This window comes from Patiria miniata, unplaced genomic scaffold, assembly GCF_015706575.1.
Source record: "Patiria miniata isolate m_02_andy unplaced genomic scaffold, ASM1570657v1 HiC_scaffold_5, whole genome shotgun sequence".
Classification (NCBI taxonomy): domain Eukaryota; kingdom Metazoa; phylum Echinodermata; class Asteroidea; order Valvatida; family Asterinidae; genus Patiria; species Patiria miniata.
In genome coordinates this window covers 3,152,442-3,174,856 of record NW_024037072.1, presented here as the reverse complement: position 1 = coordinate 3,174,856, position 22,415 = coordinate 3,152,442, and the positions used below count along the sequence as shown (strand labels likewise).

General features: G+C 39.7%; 1 protein-coding gene across 4 annotated transcripts in view; it reads left to right on the top strand.

Moving 5' to 3' along the window:
* LOC119741735 (voltage-dependent L-type calcium channel subunit beta-3-like) overlaps window positions 1-22,076 on the top strand; it is a 92,314-nt gene extending 70,238 nt beyond the window's left edge. For all 4 annotated transcript variants that reach the window (XM_038217610.1, XM_038217609.1, XM_038217607.1 and 1 more), the window contains 5 exons: window positions 4,733-4,851; window positions 5,386-5,525; window positions 6,746-6,858; window positions 10,001-10,248; window positions 10,422-22,076. In XM_038217610.1, coding sequence (XP_038073538.1) covers window positions 4,733-4,851; window positions 5,386-5,525; window positions 6,746-6,858; window positions 10,001-10,248; window positions 10,422-11,327 — 1,526 coding nt within the window. In that variant the 3' untranslated portion in view covers window positions 11,328-22,076. The remainder of the gene's footprint in view (window positions 1-4,732; window positions 4,852-5,385; window positions 5,526-6,745; window positions 6,859-10,000; window positions 10,249-10,421) is intronic.
* The last annotated feature ends 339 nt before the right edge of the window (window positions 22,077-22,415 follow it).

Sequence of the window (22,415 nt, the reverse complement as noted above, 5' to 3'; positions counted from 1 at the left end):
TCTATCCCCTGAAAAAAGGCCATCCAATATTATTATTATCTATATCATGCTGACTTGATTCGCGTATCTGCGAAAAATAAATTTCAGGACACTGTCTTTATTTCCCAAATTTCGTTGAATATTTTTCGCTTACTGAAGCAAAATTTGCGTCGCTCAAAGCTGCTACTAGTACTCTGCTGCGCGCTGTGTTCGCTTGTGATGGTACCGGGTGCTACGCTCTGTTGACTGGTTGACAACTGAGTTTCTGCGCTCTTGATTGTGCAGGAACCAGCGAAATTTGTTAAAATGCCCGGATGAGGACAATATCAACAATGATGTTGCCCCCATCCGGGTACTTTTACTGACATCGTAATGCAGTCTTCCGGACACTTTTTACCACTGGAAGCCTGATATAAATAATATGTAATATTGTACAGTTCATGAATTGTTTAGCTACTAGTAGCAACCTACATTTGCCCAGCAAAGATTTTGTATTGCTTCATGAAATGCCACTGATCGTTAAGCTGTCGGAGACAAATATCTCAAATTTCCTGTTTCATTGGGGCCGTGGACGTGTCCAGACTCCTCGGCCTGTATAATCACCGCACAGGAAGTTCATGAATGTGAATCATTTTAAGTATTTGTACAGAAATTTGCCGGTGGGGGTGAGGGGGGGGGGGTTGGAGGGGAACACTCTCATCTTCGGATAACTTCATGCAATTTGCCCGCTGCAACAATTGTAGAAAGATATAACAGTTGAGTTGATTAGACTGAGTGATTGTCCCTTGCATGCATTATGCGGTACAGGTACATGTACATATATACGGGTGATTATCTTTGACCCCGCAAGCAGGCAAAGGCAAGCCTGTCTGTTTAATGTTTATGGTATTGCAGCTTCATAAATTATGTTGAGGCAGAGCTGTTTTTAGGTTAATGTTACCTGTATAAATTCACTTTGAGCGGTTTCATAATGAGACATGGAGTACGTTAACATCAGTCTCTCACTGGAGATTGTACTTTTATTTAATTTTTGTTTAACTTTGCGTTACAACACCCACTATTCAAGAGCTCTTACACTATAATGAGTTCTGAATGTTTTTAATTAGGACGGGATAATGTGACTCGGTCGAACAATTTTTCCTAGTAATTTAACACAGGCAATTTCCAGACTCTACTGCAAACAATTATAATAATGTCCTACAACACACAAGTGTCAGACAAAAAAAAGCTGTCTATAAATATTGAAGGGGAATGTACATCATTGGTTTTTGCTGTTATTTTCGGAAATAAACTATTAACCCTTACCCTACTTGACCCTCCAATGCATGCCAATTGTGCCTCAAGAAAATCTCCTATGTTTTTTGCATGGCCCTCCAATATCTGCCATGTCATTTCAAGGGTAACTGGACAGGCACTCCAATACATGCCACAGAGAACAATGAGAGTCCTCTGATAACAAAGTGAGTGCCCCCAGCTGGTCAGTATCAGGCACCCTCCAGGGCCTCCAACTCCTGCCAATTGGAGCCTTCACTGTTAAGACTTGTTATCTGCCAAATAACTGCAGCTGGAGGGCATTGGCATAACCAACTGACATGCAGTAAACTACCCTCAGAGAGTAAGGGTTAAAGGGCTTACAATAGATCAAATATTGTTACACTGACATGTTTGAAGTTTTGTGTTCGAAAATGCTGGAAAAACCAAGAAAAACAAAATTCAAGTAATCTGGTTCCCTGACTCCACTAAAGATGAAATAGATCAATTTATAGATGCCGGAAAATTGTTAAGGTAAGGGAACCAGTCTAGCTGGCCTGCACCCGTTTATGAACATGTAACCAATAGCAAACCAAATGTGGACTGAAAAAATGTTAACTTTGGAGCAGAAGTTGAAAAATAGTTAGGTTTTTCCAACGGTGGTCGGCCGACCACCTTTGGAAATTTATTCAAAAATACCACTTTTCTTGAAAATGACTTCACACCAGCTGCCATAATTTTACAGGATGCTTTAGACTGTCATTTACCAACATCCTAGTAAGGTATTTCGTAAAAATTTGGTAGTTTTGTTTTTCGTTGTTTGCAAATGTTGTATATTCCCTTTAAATTAAAGAAGTGGTATGACAACTGGTGCTTGTTTTTCAGGCATTTGAAGTGCAGTACTATTTGCTGTCCATTTTTCAGTATACCATGCTGTAAGAAATTATATCAACTGGAAAAACTACATTTACGCTGTCCAGTCTAGAATGTAGGCCTATTCCTGCTAACTCCCCTTTCCCCATAACTCCCAACACACGGGCCTGTTGCAAGAAAACAAAATTTCAATCATGACAGATTAACTATAATAAAAAAGCTCTATGCATCCTGATACAGTCCATTTCAACTGAAAGATGAGGGTAGGCAAGGTTTTCTTTTAAATTCCTAAGATGCAGATTATGCATTCTGTTTTGTAACAGTTTCATAACATGTTTATTCATCCATAATTAATTGAAGGTGACATTTGTAATGTTCGATTTCATGCACCTCTCTCGTGGCACATGATGCAACAAGCTCCAGAATATTCAGTACGGTTGAGGTTTGTTATTTAATCTCGGTATGGAGCCGTATGTGGGCGACATTTGTGCATCTTTTTCACTCGAGGTCCGATCCCAACTGTTTGCGGCGTTTATACTTTTCTTGAAAGGTCAGCGGTATAACGTTACTTGGCATATATGCTGCTTGTGGTGTCCCATAAGTACATCTAATTGCCTGATGAGGCTTGATTCTGTTGACATTAGGAATTGATGGCTTAAAAATATGTCCAGTTCTGTCTGAGGTATATACATCTTGTTTTTGACTAAAGGAAACAAGCTATTTATTGCTAAGCGACTTATTTTCTTGGAGCCAGTTATAACGAGAAGGACATTTTGAACTGCCGTAATCCGTCAATTTCGTGGGATGAAGCAGACCTTCGGGGCAGAAGTGCTCTGTGTTAGCACTCCAGTGTGGCGTAGGCCCAGTGCATACTTGGCTCTATGTACAGATATTTTTATTTGGATAAAAGGAAAAAGTGAATGCCAACATATCCACAATGGCATTTTTTGTTAGGGGAAGGGTTAATGCTACGTTTACAAAGCAGTCTCCCCCCCCCCCTCCCCCACCCAACCATTCTTCCTCTTTAAAATTACCCTGAATTTTTAATTCTTCTAAATTGGGATTCAGCACTGCATGTTGTGTAACCAAACAAACTGGTTCCAAAGTGTAGTTGAACATTTGCACAAGACCAGTTGCGCAATGGTTTATGTAAAAAAAAAAAAAGGGGAAAAAAGAGAAAAAAAAAGAAGGTCGTTAGAAATGGGGACAACATAACAGACGCAATCAGATCAATAACCATGCAAGCACAGCCCACATCATATGCTGAAACATATATAGGAAGCCTATGTGTACTGAGAACAGAACATAGGAACTTGGTGAAACCATATAGAGCAAGGAACAGATTTTCTAACTAAACAGTTTCATTTAAAATGGTTTTGTGGAAAGATGGAAATCTATAAATGTTGGATTTAGTAATAGACAGCAGAATTATGAGTTAGTGACGTCGTACCATGATGCAGTACTAGATAATACAACATGATGATCCCCTTGTTATTGCTCATTTTTCAAATGGCCTTTACAGAACTTGCCCGGAAGTCGAATTTTTTTTTTTTTGGGGGGGACTGTAATTACAGACGTTAATCAAATTCAACCTAGCAGGTTGTGTAACTGATCAACTTGAGTTACCAAGGCGATATGCATGAGGGAGGTTCCTTTTCTGTTGTGTGTACCTGTGCGTGGGTAGGGAACTCGTGCTGGATTGTTTCTAAAATTGGAAACATGACAGGCAGGACTGTAGGAAAAAAAGAAAATGTTACCTAAAACACTTCTGTCGACACTTGCATAACACAGCAGTCTGTTTATATTCATTCGCCATACTAGCGTCTATCCACTTTGGAATGTGTCATATTAAGAAATAAACTGAGTATTAAACTCTGTGAAGAATAAGTATAAAGAAAAGGCGACAAAGACTTAGTGTATCCATTAAAGTAAAGCAAAACCAGGTTTTAGTTTAGGATTCAGAAGGGTCATGAATAAGCCAGTTCAGTATTCCAAAATAGTCTGGGGAACAGCAAGATTCGACGATTTTTTTTGGGGGGGGGGGGATGACCATGACAGATAAATGCACACAAGGCTATGGGGGACATGGTAACCAAATCTGCATTCTGTGCAATTTTTCATGCAATCGAAAAGAGATGGAACTTTCGTTCGCACAAAAGTTTTGACACACAAGACACTCAAAAACACTTCGCTGTTTTAAGAAAAATCGGCACATCTTGATGTGCACATGCGTAGTTGGAATACCGAACTGTCTTATTACGTGATTGCTGCTTGCAATTACACATGTATGCGGCTGAGACCACTTCTCAAAGACTTGTGTGTGATTTCCAGCCGTAGCCAAGTATACTTCAGACGTGGCTTATGGGTGGTTACAGTTTCACCAAATGCATTCTTCCATTGGTGGACCTTGGCAAACCCCATTGCCTGTTTCAGACTTCAGAAAGCAAAGAAAAAAACTTGCTCTACAAATCAATGGTATTGTGACTTAATGTCCTCTTGTTTTTTTTTTCTTGAAAAACATTAGAGTGCCAATTCCCATGTTACACAGTGGTACATATATTTACATTGTACACAAATGTCGTCAGAATATTTTCAATTTGTGTTGTTTTTCATTTTCTTTGTGCTACAGGAGTTGATTTGGATCAAAACGGCATGGCAGAAGTTGACGACAATGAGTCGCTGAGCAGATCAAAGAGCAGCACCATCTCGCCCCAGCCGAAGGAAAAGAGAAAACCATTCTTTAAAAAGGTAGGCAGCAGTGACATCTTTCTATATGTTGTCTTCACTAAGGCAGTTAACTAAGGGAAAACACTCTCAGTAAAACGTCATGCTCATGGTAAAATATCTTTTAACCATTAGCAACTGTAATACATTATTACATATTGCTTATTCACTGATGTAACCTCCCTTTCTCCTTTTTTGGACGTCTGCAACACTCTGCAAAAAAGGTTTTTGTTTTGGGCACAAACGGATCTGCTCTGCGAGCAGACTGGCTCCCAGTCCTTTCACTCTAGATTCTGATTGTGGGGCGGCAACAAGCCTACCCTGTGAGAACGAAATTATTGCCTGGCAGTCAATAGTTCGAATTGTACAGTAATAATTCAATAACTTAACAATTTTTGTTTTTTCGGTTGTGTCTCATTCAAAATTGAAAAACTTTTTGTGTTGCTAGAAAAAGAGCAATTTAGAAAAGGAATCTATTTGTCGGGATGAAAATTGAAAATAGCACGGGGATCACTACTGTAACCTTAGAATCACATTACGATTGTTTTTCTTCTGCAGACGGAGAATATACCGCCATATGACGTGGTCCCCTCCATGCGCCCTGTGGTCCTAGTGGGCCCCTCCCTGAAAGGCTACGAAGTCACAGACATGATGCAGAAGGCACTCTTTGATTACCTCAAGCGCAAGTTTGAGGGAAGGTAATGCTCTCTGCGAACACCTTCATCCGGCTTTCAATTTTCTTAAGTGTTCCGCTGAATGTTGAAGACCTGTACCCTGCTTAATCGGATAGTGGGCACATTCTGTTGAGAGAGATTCGTTGATCCATTCCTTGAATTCTGTTGAGTAAGGCTATTCCTTTTGATTTATCACGGTTCCTAAACACACCAGAAGGATGTTGTTTTCAAAAAGTCGAGCTGTGAAATTTGACAGTGTTTTTCATTCCGTATTCGAGTTGAACCTGAAAGCCTCGATAAATATACTCAAGACTCTGCTGGTCAGTCTGTCAGTCAGTGACTCACTCAGTTAAGGGACAGTAGGTTAGGCCTTTGGGTCTAGAAAAAATCCTCCATTTGAATAGCTGGACAAGCAAGGCTATGTTTTTAGGCTCTTAAAGTCACTTACTTGGACCAAGCTTGCAGGCACAATTTTTCAAAGCTTTTCCCCATCATTGAGAAGGGGGCCAATTGCATGACTTAATTTGCTTAAGTACCCAGAAATGAATGGAGTTTAAGTGTCGGGGGGGGGGGGGGGGGGGGGGACATGTCGGTAACCAGCAGTATCAGCTGGAATGCTAATACATTCAGCGGGGAACCGGCTGATCCCTGGGGGTCAGGTGAATCCCCCCAGTCAGTTATCCCAAGGTCCAGCTGAGCCCCTCGTCTCTCATCTTGGAAAGGTCACGCTGACTTGCCTATTCTGCAACAATAAGCATGTGTTATTATTGCATCCCATCGAGTAATCCGATGAGAATGTGAGCGCATGTGTTTTCGACAAGACAGGAACACAATCACAAGACGAGTTGATTAACAGAACTGTTGATTGGTTGTCATTCTGTTTTCTTTTCACTACTTTGACTTTTTGATTGAACCGGCCAAGTTGCAGATGAACCATTACTTTACTTTATTGTGGTTTTTTCTCAGATGGAAATATCCCCTGGTAAACATGTTGCCAATAGAGAAACCTAGAAAACAGCAGAAGGAAATGTCACAATTGAATGGTGCATTGACTTATTCTGTTCTAAGTGTAAAGTTGGGGTTTTTCTCCTTCAGTTTTTTCTTCTTCATAAGGATTCCAGCCTCAAAGAAAACCACACTTTAAAACTCGACATTCAACCTTGCTGATAATTTACGACTCTCCCATGTTTTTCTTTTTGTCTTTTTTCCCCCCCATTTTTCATTTTTTTTCTTTTGCCTTGTAGAATATCCATCACCAGGGTAACGGCTGACATAGCCTTGGCTAAGCGTTCCGTCATGAACAACCCCAACAAGCGAGCAATCATGGAGCGTTCCAACAGCAGATCCTCCAGCATCGGTGAGTAGGGTGTCTCGCGGTTATCCGATACCTTAATCTGAAACCCGAACCATCGTTAGCTGTACCAATGCATTTTACTGAGAATTTGCAAATGCAAAAGCAGGCGGTCGCTGTTCCTTTATTTAATAACTAAACAGGTTTTGCAGTAACATTTAATGTAATAATTTGGAATTTTTTAAAGTAAAATACAAGTTAAAGAAAAGAGTAGAGGTGTGGTGAGACTTTGAAACATTTCTTTGAAATTTGTTTCAAAATATATGTGTAATTGTCAGTAGTGTCAACGTTGGGAGACCCGAGTTCTAATTTCTTTACATTTCCTTAAAAGAAAACCTGGCTAAAGTCACGTGGAAAGCACTTAGGTAAAAGCTTTTGCTGTTGAGATTTCGCACACTGGCAATGCAGTTTCAAAATTCTGGTTAATACTATCTGCCAAACTTCTCAGGGTGAAATTGTTTCAGCCTTAACTATGTAATTCAGTTTGTGGTACCAAAAAAAAAAAATTTACCCAGAGAAACACAAAAAATTACCCACCTCCAGGATTCGACCTTAGCAGTAGCCCGCTAGCCAAATACGAGTCAAAACTGTGGTGGGCTAGTCAAAACCATTCTCTAGCAGCCCGCCTGGCGAGTCAAAATTATTGAGATTGGTATGAAACTTTTCCAGGTAGATGCAGACTTCCGCGGTTTTTTTTGTAATGCAGTCTGAGAAAAAAATCTGATATTGACAGGCATTCAGCTTTTCTCATGCCGTTGCGCCGCTGAAAATTGCGCCAAAATCACAAGTGTATAAATTAATATAGAGAAGAAAAAAATTGCAAAGAAAAGCAAAAAATTCTATTACGGACTATAAATGAAAAGGCCTGGCGGGCTAGTTAAGAGTCTGGTTCGCTGGTCGGGCTGGCTAGTCAAGAAAAAAGTTAAGGGCGATCCCTGCCTACCTCCCACTTTTTCCTTGGGGAAGGGGTTAGGGTTTATCACATAAGCACTGTCAGAAAGTAAAATAAATCTGCAGTAATTCAGTGACCTTTGTTAGTAACTTTGAGAGAAGAAAAAAAAAGTGTCATTGCCAAGATGCACCTTTCCAGATGATTCAAGTTTTTCAGCTCTTCACAGGCTGCCCTTTTTGATTTGATCGCCGGACAAACATGCTTAGATAGGTAACACCTGCCAAATTGTTTGCGGCGACCACATGAATGAGTTTGGGGACGGTTTAGGGGGAGAAACGTCATGCATGGGGAGAGAACCATGCTTTCCCTCAAGGCTCTTTGAGTACAGTGGAGGGGACGGCAAGCAGAGCGTAACGCCTCGTCTTCAATTCAGAATCCTCTGAGTCCGGCACTGACGCACATGGGGTGGAGGAGGGATGATAGGGGAGACATTAATACAGAAGTGTTGTCGAGATGCAGTGACTGTATAAGGCAGTCGTACGTTATTGAGCCATTCCTCACTTTGACTAGCACTTATTGCGTTTGTCAGCTGAAATTTGTTCTGACTGAAAAAGCCATAAATCGACTGAAAAAAAAAACATTTTCACTACAAAGACTTGGTGCTTCATTTATTGCGTAAAGGGATGAGCAAGTTAAAAACTGTGAAAAAGTCACAATAAAGTCAAAGATAAGATGAAACTTTTGCACGTGAGAGCTCTAAAGTGGGTTAAGGTTTGCTTTACTTAAAGTGCTGAAGTACACTACCAGTAGTTCAAGTAATGTCTTTTCGACAATCCTAAAGGCACGCATGCACTTCAATGGGTTTCCGCAGAATTTAGGAGTGATGGCTTACACCACATGCATTTGCAGGAGTGATGGCATTTATATCACATGCATTAGCAGGTGTTGCTCTATGGGCCTGGGCTTTAAGACATGTGCATATTTTATTCATGGCGTGAGCCATGTGTAGGGAATTGAAAGTGCAGCTGTGAAGAAAGCATCTCGCATGTCATTATTCAAGATGACCTCACAGCACGCGATATGCAGATAGCGAAAAGTTCTGTTCTGTTTGTGCCAGTGGCAAGATATGAATGCCCTGAGCATGCTAAGTGCCCCCAGTCCACAGGACCCCGGTCAGCCACTGGTTTGTGCCAGTGGTCTTTCATCCGTATGCTGTGCACTGTTTGAGACAGAGGAATACCTTTCCCTTCCACACACACACACACACACTGTAGACTATTGTTACCTAACATTCCCCCCCCCCCCCCCCAGATATCTCAAAAGAAGTCCTGAGATTCCGGGAGCACAATTACCAACACAAGGGGGGTGTGTGTTTCCCCTATGTGTTTCCCCTATGTTGCGTACCTTGCTTCAAATATTCCTCTGAACTTGGAGGTCTTTCCACAAGTCTATACAAGTATTGACTTGCATGTACTAAACAAATACTTTCATCTAAACTTGCGGGTGTCTTAAAACTGAAGAGACTAGACATTGTCTACCAAGGATGAATATGTTTGTCTGAGATTCAGTTGCAGGGCAAGTTTAAGAATTCGCACACGCAATGTCCCATCCGTAACAAACGTTTAACCCTCTAAGATGTTCATGAAATTCAGTGTTATGTTAATTGTTATGTTATTAGTCTTTGCGATGATTATGTAATTACAGAAAACACGGTGTTACGTGTGGGACAAAAAGGTACTTGACTCAGGGTCACTTTGTGTTCTGACCAGGAACACAAGCAGTGTTTCCCATTGTTAGAACAGTTCTCGATAGGATAAGATTGTTTCAGTTCACGGAATACTGCTTGTACTCACAAAGAATGTTGCCACACTTCTCAAAATTGAATTCAGTCCAAATTTTTTGGACAATCACTCATTACAGTTTTATTTATGGCATCATGTGACTGCCAACAAAATAGCCTTTATTGGCAGTGTGTGCTTGAAACCACTCAAACCATTAAATTGCAGAGGTGTAACGTAGAAGTCAATCACAAACCATTCATTCTCAAGTGGAGTTGCAAGCTATTTAGCTGAACCATGACAAACAGATTCTTGTCATTGTTTGTAACCCTCTATTGCATGCGAACTGACTAATGATGTGATGTGTGATTGCCTTTTGATCAACTTGTGATTTGACTTGTGATTTGACTTGTGATTGACTAGATTTCAACTCTAATCTATCACTTTTTTGGTCATATTTTCTTTGTTCTCACCACAGCCGAGGTCCAAGCAGAGATTGAGAGAATATTTGAGCTTGCCCGATCCTTGCAGCTGGTTGTTCTGGACTGCGATACCATTAACCATCCAGCCCAGCTAGCCAAGACCTCCCTTGCCCCGATCCTTGTCTACGTCAAGATCTCCTCCCCGAAGGTCTTACAACGGCTCATCAAATCTAGGTCCAAGTCACAGAGTCGTAACTTGAATGTTCAGCTGGTAGCGGCTGATAAACTTCAGCAGTGTCCACATGTGAGTAGAATCAGTATATTTTTTGGGCCGTCCAGATTGTAAAAAAAGGATTTTATTGTATGCTGTAGATATTCTTGTGCAGCGTAAATTTCAAACTTTTCTTGGGCTTTAGGTAGTTGCTGTTTACCAGTTAGCAAAGCTTACTAAATTGTTTTGTAATTTGTTGGTTGCAGGAGTTGTTTGACGTGATCCTAGATGAAAACCAACTGGAAGATGCATGTGAACATCTGGCCGAATACCTGGAGGCTTACTGGAAGGCAGCCCATGGACCAGAGCCTACAACACCACCGAAACCAACCCCGGCTCATAACTCGGTATCGCGGACCTCCTCACCTCTGCACAGTCTGCTGTCTCGAGTGGGATCCCACAGACACGACAAGCACAAACGGAAAGGGAAAGATGACCATGACGGCCACAACAGTGACCGCTACGATAGCCACGCCGATCATCCCGAGAGCGGGTACCGCAGTGACTCGCGGCCAGATTACATGTACCAGGATCGGCGTGATGACAGCGATCATGACGACCATCGGGCGTTGTCACCAGATGAGCGGCCCCGCCGCTCCAACGATTACTACGATAATGAGCGGCGAGATCACCATGACTACGACCGTGATTATGATCACCAGCGCAACCCGCGAGAAAGGACTCGTGATCAGGATGTTGAGCGGGGCCGTGATCATCGCGGGCAGGACTACCGCAGCGAGCCACGGGAAAGCTCCCGGGGCTCCAGGGACAGGCTTAACATAGAACGGGATGCGGTCCGGTATGAAAGTGATTATCCTGATCGGGGCCCACAGCGGGAACACTATGAACCCAAGGGCCGCTATGAATCAGCTGATAGAGCCCGAGGTAGCGGTGATAGGGACAGAGACAGGTACATGTACTCCGAACGGGGTAGTGGGCCAAGCAGTGGACGCTCCAGAACAAGGGATCGGGATATTGAGATGGAGGACATGTATGAACATGCTCGATCGGGCCCATACCCTGATCATTACACACGCTACTCTGAGGGCCCACGGGAGAGAGTTCCTCGTGACCCTTCACCCTCGCCCAGGTCACGTGGAGGCCGACCTTAACTTGCCCCCACCTGAACCCTTTGGACACACCTCCACTAGGAGTTGAACATCCTCCGGGGCTTCTGATGTTTCCAACGGCTGGTTTTATTCATGGACAATTGAATAAGACTTTGCTTTTTTTTTTCCAGATTTCTAGCTGGCTGAAAGATGACAATAAAAAAAAACTACATTTTTTTTTGTCGACAGCCACCTACTGCTTGCCTGCAAGCAGCGAGGCCATTTGAACTGTGACTTTTCCCAGGTTGCACATGAGGTCAAGCCGTGGCATGTCTCGCGTGTCGTGCAGGTGAATGCACCAGCTCAGTCTAAGCAATGATTGGAAAAGTTTTTTCAAGTTTTCAACTTCAGGTTTGGCGGATATTTTCCAGTTTTCTTCGAAAAAAAAAAAAAAAAGTTCACTTGTTAGTTGAGGGGATAATCGTCAGCTTTTCAGACATGTAACACATACTTAGAATTTCATTTGAAAAGGTGCTTATTGAACTTCATACCTATTGTATAGATGGCAGTTACTCTTTGATCTTCTATTTACGCCTGTATAATCTTCTGTAGGGCAAGTGCTTACATTCATTTTCCTCTACTTGTAAGACATGCAAGATGTGGTTTGTACCTATCAAATGGAATCTTTTAAGGTGGGACAGAATGACGGCTTCAACTTTAAAAAGCTTGTTTAGGCTCATACAGGTTTTTTTTTTAACTTGTCATACTTGTAGGGCCACAAATCTTTCAAGCTTTTAACAGGAAAACCCTCATTTGTTTGCCCATCTTTACTTGGTCTTCAAGGTACAGAATGACATCAGAATAATACACCCAGTCTGGGTGGAAGTGGTGTCTGTACCTAGAACCAAAACTAGATTGGGGTTTTCTAAAGATTGGCAGAAGTTCACCCAGAAACGTCTGCGAGATACCTTGAAACCTGACGGGTGGCAATCAATATTTTCCCATCAATTTGCGCCTGAAGAGAAACCGTTTGTTTATTCACTGGTATTCATCCGTTTAGAACAACATCAAGAGCTGTTTGTATTCCCTCTGCAGCATGTCCCATCTGCCTGTAACAAATTGAGATGTTTGCGGAGACGTTTATTGAGGGATTTTTTTTATCGCGATGTGATTCACATAAAAGCCATGGGGTAGGCACTGATTGAAGACTTGCCGATGTTTCTTTTTAAAAAAAAATGTGGATTATTCCTCCTGCCTAACTGGCTATGAACGTTAGCCAGAGTCCTGCATCTGCTGGAGTCCAAGAACTGAAATCGCTTTCTTATATTTTGCTTTTTCAGTCTCTAACTTTGGTCTAATTTTCCGTACCATTTTTAAAATCACAGTAATGCAGAAAATATCAGGTCAACAGAAATATAAGTTTTGCTGTTGGTTGGATCATGCACAGACAAAAACTGTCTTGTAGAGATGGAATCCACACCAGCAAAATACTTGAATATCTCAACATTTTGGCCAAAGCCATATCCATCGGATCAATCTCTTTATGGACATGTCATTAGTGCCCTTGTACTGCATGTGTTTTTCTTTGGCTTTGACGGAGCATATAATTCGTAAACCCTAATAACATACATGTGACTTACCCTGTGGCTTCATGACAATCTCGCCATTAGCAATTAGAATGTTGTTTTGACACCAACAAAAGAACTAGTGACCTTTTAATAAGAGACACACGACGCACACGTTTTCCTGCAATGTGAAGGACCTTTTCCCCCTCTAAAAGGGTGATCAGAACGAAGGCCCTATCGCGTCTTTGATTTTGAAATTCTAAAAAATACAAAGGGCCAGGTTGTCATTTGTTTGTCGGAAGACTGGCCCTCGGGTTTTATTTCAGAGGGTTTGAGTCCTACAAACTCTCTCTCATACTCGTTTTCAACGTTCAAGTTCAGTCACTTAATAGTCAATATTAAGAATCAGATTTCAAAACGGCATTCTGGTTCTTAAGTTTGTAATGCACATGTGGATGGTCAGTTTTGCAAACTTAGAATGGTTGAAACATTATTTCCTGCTCTGTTAACATTCAGTATCGTTTGCATGATTGCCACACATTTTCACGCGGACATGCAGAAAGTAAATGCGACATCCATCGATGTTTAGATGGTTTGGGTCTCTGCTGTGCCGGTAGGCACCTTTCAGAAAAAAACTTTCCTGTTATTATCAGCGATAAATGTTTGACTTATTTAAGCCCATGTTTGGCTTTTTTACACGGAAAGTTAGATCCATGGGAGAAGTCGTACAGCTGTACATGTGCAAAAGTCAAACAAGTGTATAAAACCTATGTATCAAATATTGGCGTCAAAAAAAAAAAAAATCAGACGTAATTCTCTCTTTTACTCAGTCATGAAGTAATGTAAATTATCGTGGAAGGAGATGTAATTTTAATATGCAAATTTTACAAAGGGTCATGCATATATATTATATGACCTCTTTGTTTAATGGGTACCGAACTTTGTGACAATAACAAAGGCTTAAAATCTTGTGGTAGATAGATACTTGGCTAAATTTAGGTGGTGATGTCACTCCAAAATATGTGAAAAAAATGCAAATGATTCCCAGACTCTTTATCTATGCATTTGAGCTGGTAAAATGGTGTCCAATATATATATATAACTTTTGTTGGCAATTTGTGGAATCTTTCTTCGGGAGGGAATGGGGAAAGTAATGCCCATGAAATGTTCCTAGGACATAGGATATATGAGGAGAGAGTCTTGAAGTGTTTACTAGTTATATAAAGAAAACACAAGGCAAGCACACAGTGTTGAACAAACACATAGCCAAACACAAAGTAAGATGAATTTTTTTTTTTTTTAGTCTTCGTATTGACTTCACTAAAAATGAAGATATAGTTATCATATATTGGCTCCAAAACAAGTGTCATGTTTTGTTACTCTCTGCATAACAAAGGCATCTCTGATTCAGTGTTTGACAAATGGGTACGTCCGCTATTTAGAAATTTGTAGGCCTGTGTGTCAGTGACATTAAGCAGGGAGAGTTTACAGTAGGCAGAGCAGCTTATGAAAGTACTCTAGCCTTCCAGGCGTCAGGGTAATGCCAGTTTGTGCAATAATTATAACCGTTAATCCGTACAAACTTCAAACGTATTTGGAGTGCTCTTTTTCTATCCATTTTAACTATGTAACATTGTACTCTATCATAACCATTTATCGCCACCAAGTCACTATAGCTACTAAAAAGCAGTTGGCTTTTTAACTCTTTGAGACAAAACTTTTGAAACATCATTTGTAGGCCCACAAAACATGAGTTAAGCATTGCCCGATCTGTTCCGGAACTAGTCAGAATGATAGCTGTATAAAAGATGTATATATATCATTCAAAGATAGCAGCTTGCTTTGCGTAAAGCTTAATGGGTAATTCGCATAACAAAGGGGTTTGCACAACTTGTGACCAACCAAAACTCACGTCAGATTTTTTGGTCGATTTTTGAAGCCGTCACTTGTAAAGAAACTATTGGAATAATATATCAATATTGTCATATGTAATCAACATGTATACAGTACACATTTCAGAAATAGCCTTACGACTTTTGTCTGTGAATTTATAACTATCAGCATGCTCTCCGTGTCACTTGAATGAATCATCTGTATGGGATTTCTGGGAATGTTTTGGTCCCATGGTCATTTGAGCTTTGCAGGAGCTTGTTTTTTCAAGTGTACAGGTCTTTGCATGAACTGAATTGAAGCTAAGTACTGTTGTACCCGTTGCCTCAAAGTTGGCTGTTGCTCTGGTAACGAGAGCCGAGATGGGATGTCGTCACTTGCACTCTTTCAGTACAGGAGAACAAGGTGCAAAACAGAGAAACGTTTGAACCAATCAACCAAAATCTAACAATTCCTGTCAGCATACCACTTTTTCCTAATTACAATTTAGTTTTCTCTAAATGTAGAATCCCAAAGTAAACCAAAGCTAACATACTTGTGTCGAGGGAGAGCTGTATTGGTTCTGCCTTTGTTTCCCTTCATGTTTTGGACTGGTTCTCCTTCTGTACTGTCACTGCATCCCATACCACTTTGTATGCTTGATCTCCAATCGTAATGACTGAGGGTAACATCTTTTTCTTTTTGTATGGAGTGACTCTTATCCATGAGTACACTTTTAAAACAAGCAGGATAAGTCATGAAAATCTCGAGCAAAACTTAAAAACAAAAATGTTATCAGCGTGGCATTCCTTGCGGCCATGCTGGTGAATTTGGTAGTTCTCGGCACCAATGCTGAAAGGGTTAGTAGGAGTCATTTGCAATGGCAAGCCCTGTTCTTGTACCGACAAACTATTGCCGATCAAGCCCAAGCAAAAACCACAGATTTGGACGGATCACTTTGGCTTTTTCCCCGATGCGATGTAAATAAAAATTAATGAAAAGTACTGGAAAACTGAAGAACTTTGTCATTTTCAAAAATGAAGATATTACATGGGTTGTTTTTTTTACCAGTAGTTTGTATGTAAAAAGAATGCGTATGTAATTCACCTATACTATATGGAATGTGTAGTTTATATATATATACACACACATAATACATATATATATTTTCTTTTTTGACTTGTGTGTCTTTGTATTGATATTTTCTTTTGTTTCTTAAAAAAAAACCGCAACATTCTTTGGGTGATCAGTGTGCAGATTGCAGCGCGCCCTTGTATTTAATGTAAAGACATTTGTTTTCCATATATTGAAAAAAAAAGAAATATTGGTTGGTAATGATTTGGTTTTAATGTTTTCTATATATTGTGCCTTTTATCATTATATATAAACTGTATTATAAATACATTTAGCAGGTGCAAGTATACATTTTTCATACTTTTTAATTCTGTTAGCGCAGATTCAGCAAGCACTACTTTGTTTCTTCGATTGTTGCTTTTTGTGATTGTACTGAGTTCTTTTAGCACTTTGCAATATGTTTACATGCTCAATCTTTCTGCCTCCAGAACTGGAATTTTTTAATATGTACACTAGTTTAAGAAGTTTTTGGAGTAAATTGGCACGATGGGTAGAATGCCTGAGAGAGATCTGTTGAAGGGGAAATCGTTGAGGATTATCCTGTCTGAGTTGTGTATATTGTATCAGGTTTTTTTGTATGTGCTGAAATATTGGCATTACCAACCAGTCCTTGGTTCTTAACCAGGTTATACCCGCTTGAACAGTTTAGAAACTGGAGGAATATGGCACAACAGGTCATGTCGCCTTTGGTCGATCACTAACTAGGTTATATGCACTTGTAACCAGTCCGTCTTTGGTTTAACCAGGAAATTGACACTGCATTCATCAGTAACCAGCTGTGTCTTGTAACCAGGTTTTGTTGGTTATGCCCAACCTGGTTAAACTGGTTACAAGCAGCTTACCAGGTTTTGTACACACTACCAGTTTAGTGACCTCTGGTTAACTGTCGGGTTATTATTATTTTTTTGTAAAGTAATGTCATTTTTTGTGTGTATATGTGTTTGCAAAGGCACTTACAGCCACAAAACAGATACTTCATATAAACTACGTGTATTTATTCCTTTGTTGTATATTTGCTATTTTAAAGAGAATTTTTACTCGGCAGATTCTATATTTACGGTGTGTGATATACTTAACATATTTTCTTTTGTGGATTCCAGGTTTATTTGAATACCGCAGCATCATTGACAGTTGCTGTGTCTGGATTGTTTGGAACTTACGTACTAACACACAAATTTAGTTTGATTTTTTCTGGGGCTGTTGTGTAGACAATTTGTGCCTAAGTGTCATCTTTTTGTCTGGAACCGAGTTGTGTCAAGAACTTGCTCCTCACCGGATTGTTTGACTACATGTGTTCAACACAAGCTGACTTTTTTTTTAAACATTGGCACTATCAACAGCAGTAATCAAAAATAGCTGAGTTGACATGGCCTTATAGGCTCTGTGCAAAACCCACGGTGTGCATGTCACTTGTTCCCACTGTTACATTCTACTCACATCTGTTAGCAAAGTGAGATACTGCAGATAACGAAAGGAGACTGGTTCCGATCCTTCCATCCAGTATTGTAGAATATCAAAGACGGGGCAGGAACCATGCATTCTACGAGTGAGAGCACAGTACCCTGGTGATCACAAAACAATTTTTATCACTGACAAAGGAAAAGCCCGACATTGACAATGTTTGGCAGTTTTTGGGGATTAGCCCATTAGACTTTTGTTTTCGTGATGACCAGTGCAAAATAATGCCTCATCCCTTTTCGGCGCTGTCACTTGTTCCATGAAAAGTTTGTGAACTGTGTCAGCTGTTCTGATTGGCTCTCACTGTTTTATGTGCCCGATGTAGCCAATCATCTCCTTTGTTCCATTCAGGGGCCATGTCAAAGCTCAGCAACCTGACCTTGTGAGAGAGCAAATATTCTGACACGTACTTGAAGACACTTTATTTGACATGGGAGTGTTCCTGCTTTGTAAACTGGTTATATTGAGAGTGGTTGGTGGCCTTACATTCTGAGAACGATTAGGGAAAAAATTCACATTTTGGGGTAAAAAAAAATCCTGGCAACATAACAGTTTAAGTTGGGGGGGGGGGGTGTTACATAGTCAAAATAGGGTAGACCGATATATTACAAAACTATTACCCAATGAAAAGGATTGAATGCTGGCTGATAATGCAGAGTAGTGAGTGTGACTGATGGTAGTTGTGCGAATGTGATGAAGGGGAACAGAATTATTAAGGAAGAAAGTGAGAGTGGTGGTATGGTAATGCAACATGTAGCTGTGACGGCCGTCATGAAGAGAATTGTGGTGAAAATGATGGTGATGTTCTGAGGGAAGCAAAGGTCAAGAATATAACAACAGAGATGGGAAATGAAATAAGTCCAGTTTCTTGCGCCGCTTGCGTGACAACTGCACTGAATCTAACGCTCAAGAATCCAAGCTCTCAAATTCTGCGCACTCGGCCCATAGACACTTTCTGAGAAATTCTCATATTGTGTTTTAAAATGAAGGGGCATTTTTTTCTTGAAGGGATGGGAGATTCGCATAGTTGTTGAATTCATTCGATGGTGGAACGAGGATTCTTCAAGGGGGTGGCTTTAGTGTTGAAGTTCAATATTTTTCAAGGGTGGGGGGTGGGGGGAATGAAGTTTCATAGTCAACGCATAAAAAGACCAAAGGCCTACAGCAATGAATGACGATGAGTGACGATGTTGTTCCATGTTAGCAACCCCCGATCCACCCTTGCGTCATATGTGTGTGTGAATGATTATATGGTTGATGATGGTTTAATGTTGAAGATACCGAGTACATGGAAGTGGTTGATAGGTTTGATGAAAACATAACTGTGTTGATGGGTTTGAAAGTTTGTATGAAACTTGAGGGTGATTGTTGTGATAGTCATGATTGTGGGCGATGATAGTGGTGAAGGCACATTGAAACATCGGTGGTTGCGGTGAAATTGCAGAGTGTGGTAGTGACAGAAGATGCCAATATTTGAAATTTTTTTCTGGGTTGGGAGGGGGCAAATATACAGCAGATCAGGATTTCTCAACTAGATGACCCAGTTCCATTTTTGTGCAATCAAAGTTTGCCTGGTGCAATTTGATCTTTTTTTGTGATGACAGGGAAACAAAGTTGACATCTTTGCCTTGTTGAAAAAAGGGTGTCTGTTGACAAATACCCTATACAATTCAGAGGACAGATAAGTGAGCCAGAGTGGTCTTATTTTTGAAGTCAATTTCAGTTGCTATACTTGCGCCAAGACTTTGGACTTTTTGCGCAGACTTTCTTGGGCAGAACCTTTATGGCCTTGTTTGATTGTAAACTTGTATAACAGTTCACAAAGCAGGAACAATCCCACATTTCTTGCTAACTGCTAGTCAGTGGCTGTTTTTTGCTATGCTTACATGGTTGTGCCAGAACATCACTTGTATAAAATGTTCTCTGTTTTGGTATGCCATTCTTTGTATTTGTAGATAACCCACAAACTTTGTATTTTAACCGCGTGGCAGGGTCGTTTGTGGAACGTGTGTCATTTGACTGTGTCGAGTGGCTGTGTCATGTGACTGTGTCATTTGACCGTCATGTGACTTGAGAGTGTAGACCACCCCTGGCCCTGCTGGTTCAGGGTAACCATTTTAATCCGCTGGTTGTACAGTTTAAGGGGCCCAAAAGTGGCCCCAAACATGGATACCATCTGTTGGGTTGTTGTTGTTTTTTTTAATTTGAAACAGAACTGTAATTGATGAGCTGGTATTCGTAAGTAAAACATTTTACTTGTACAATGAAGGGAAAACTGTGTTTCTATCGTAACTTCGGAGAGTGGGGAGAAAATCAGTTACAGGGAATGTTTGCTTGATTTATTTTAAAGGATTGTTAAAATACATGTACTACACACTTTGAGGAAATTGTATTCATGTTCCAGATTATCCCTGTTTTTCAAACTTTCTGAGAAAGTTTTTCTGATGTATGATATACTTTATGTATGCACTAAAATGTTCATTGTAATTAAAAGAGAAAGTAGCATTTTTAAAATTACTTTTTATTTTAAGATATATATATATATACACATTCTAGAGAACCATATTTGCCATGATCATAATTTATCGGAGTGTTGTCAGAAATGATTCACTGACCTCAATGTCACGACGATGACCATAATTATCGAAAATGAAATTCAAAGAGAGTCAACACTTGTTGGCAAGATGCCAGAATTTGTAATCCCTAATTATTGGTAGTACTGTGGAAGACCCTTGTCACTGTGGATATGGAAGTGCAGTACTTAAATTTGCATATTCATAAGACAAGCGGATGATGTAATGAGCTAGCTATCATGCAGAGCAAGTTAAAAGATGCACTTGGGCTCACGTCATCTTTCTTGGCTTTTTTGTTTTCAAGTCAAGCAAGCAGCACTTATTGTGGCAAGAATTTTTTTCTTTCAAAAAGTATTCCCAATATTTACAATTTCATAATCGGCTTTTATTGAATAGTAATTAAACATACTCTTGCTAAGTACTCTTTTATGAATAAAAAATCTATTTGTTTTTTTGAGGGAAAGCACTCTTTGATGTTTTTCTGATATAAAAAAACACCAGAAGTCCAGATCGTTATTTGGAAATGATATCATGTTTTGCATGGGTAATTCATTCTGAAAGCTTTAATACGGTAATCCACTTTAAGAAATTATCCTTAAATGTAGGTGATAGTTCATTTTTGGGGTGATGTAACCAATGGCTAGATAGATTTCAAATTCATCTTCAAATTGTTCACAGTTTTTTCCAGTGATGATAAAGTAACGAGCGTATAGCCTAAGAGAAAATAATAATAATAATAATAATAATCAATACATTTTGGACATTTATTTGAGGTTTTTGTTTTTATTTCCAAATTTAATGTTGTAATCTATATCCTTAAAGAGAATATGTATCATACAATTTTTGAAGATCTTCCAAACTCAACTGTATAATGTACTAGAATGTTGTATTTCTGAGTGGCATATGTACATGCTGTTTTATGGTAAACATGTATTCACTCTATACTGTATCTTTCTCTGCCTATTTGTAGGTGCGCCCCTCTTTTTCAGCAGGCTTCATGACTGCAATGGTTTAGATTAGAATGCAAGCACTCGACATCGTTTATTGCGCTCAGGACATTTCAGTCGTGTGGTCAGCCTTTTTCTATGGTTGACAAGTAAAAAAAAAAAAAAATTACAATGTATAGACAATTATCAAAACATTTTAAGAATCATGTTTACTCCATCATAAAAATGTTTACTGCTGTGATATGGATCAACACAATTACAAAGTGGCGGGTTGTTGAAAACAAAAAAATTATTGGTCCTTAACAAGGCTTGGAGTTTTTGACAGAACAAAAATCTTTTTCTATCAGAATCGGAAAAAGACTGTAAAAACAAAACTGTTTCCGAACGCTTGATATGATAGCAAAAAAATATTGTATATGCAAAATGGTTCAACGCGTTAAAAAAAGTATTAATGTAAACAAAAATCCTGTATTAAACTTGCGAGTCAGTTGCCAGCAGGTGGGCAGTATACATTGTGCGTAAGACAAAAAAAGAGAAACGGACATGTCTATTTGAATAGATAATAGGCTGACGTTAATCGGAAACCTGTTTCACCATTAGTGTAATCGGTGTTCCATATGACATAAATGTGTCGACTCTCATCTTAAGCATATTGGTAGCATTTGCAATATGTAAAACAAAAAAAACAAAAAAGTAACTTTGAGAACTTGTTGTAGATACCAGGATTTAGATGAAATTGTCCAGATCTTTCGCTTCGGAATTTGATTGTGTATGGAACTTCCACTATGTCTTGCAATACGAAATGTTATAACATGTTTGTGTACGTCCTCGCTCGAGTGTGGTTTTGTTCGTTTCCTCTTCTTTTTTTTTAACAAAAGTAACATTTCTGCAATTCCAAAATGTGCTTCATGTATTCGGGACACTGTATTCTTGACGAACCACACATTATTGTGGGTTATCGTATACACCATGCACTAGCTAATTTCATGTATGGCCTACAATAAACTTGTGTGTATGACGTTGGGGGGTGGGGAGGAATAACTTACGGTTAAAAAAAAATATTTGAATTATAAATTGTAATCATAAAACAAAGATCAATTTAATGAGTATATCTAATTGTAGTGGTGAGCTCGTGTGAGGGAAGGGTTGTGTTGGCACAGTGCTTAGTGCTAATGTCAAACTATTATAAAGCAGTACAATTGTTGAGTCTGGCGGTATGTGGTTCAGCCATTTGTAAATAAATTTTTAAATTGCTTCTATCAGCTACTCCAGTTTGTGTGCGTCCACATTTTGTCTTTGCTTTTGTTTTTGGTCATTTCGGTCAGACAGCTGAGACTTCTGCATCATCCACATGGAAAGGTTGAATAGGGATGTGCATCGGAAGTGGGTACCGAGTACCCAACTCCTGATGTCAGGAACCCGGATTCGGATTATGTTCGGGTACCCGTAACCAACTTTACAAATACTAATTATCTTCTAAAACAATGACAAAAATTGTTTTGTGAATACCATTTGTTGGGGAATTTTAAAAATGAAAACCAGGCTACATGGAAAACTGAAACACATTTTCACGTTTTGTGCATTTTGACAGATGACACTTGCAAA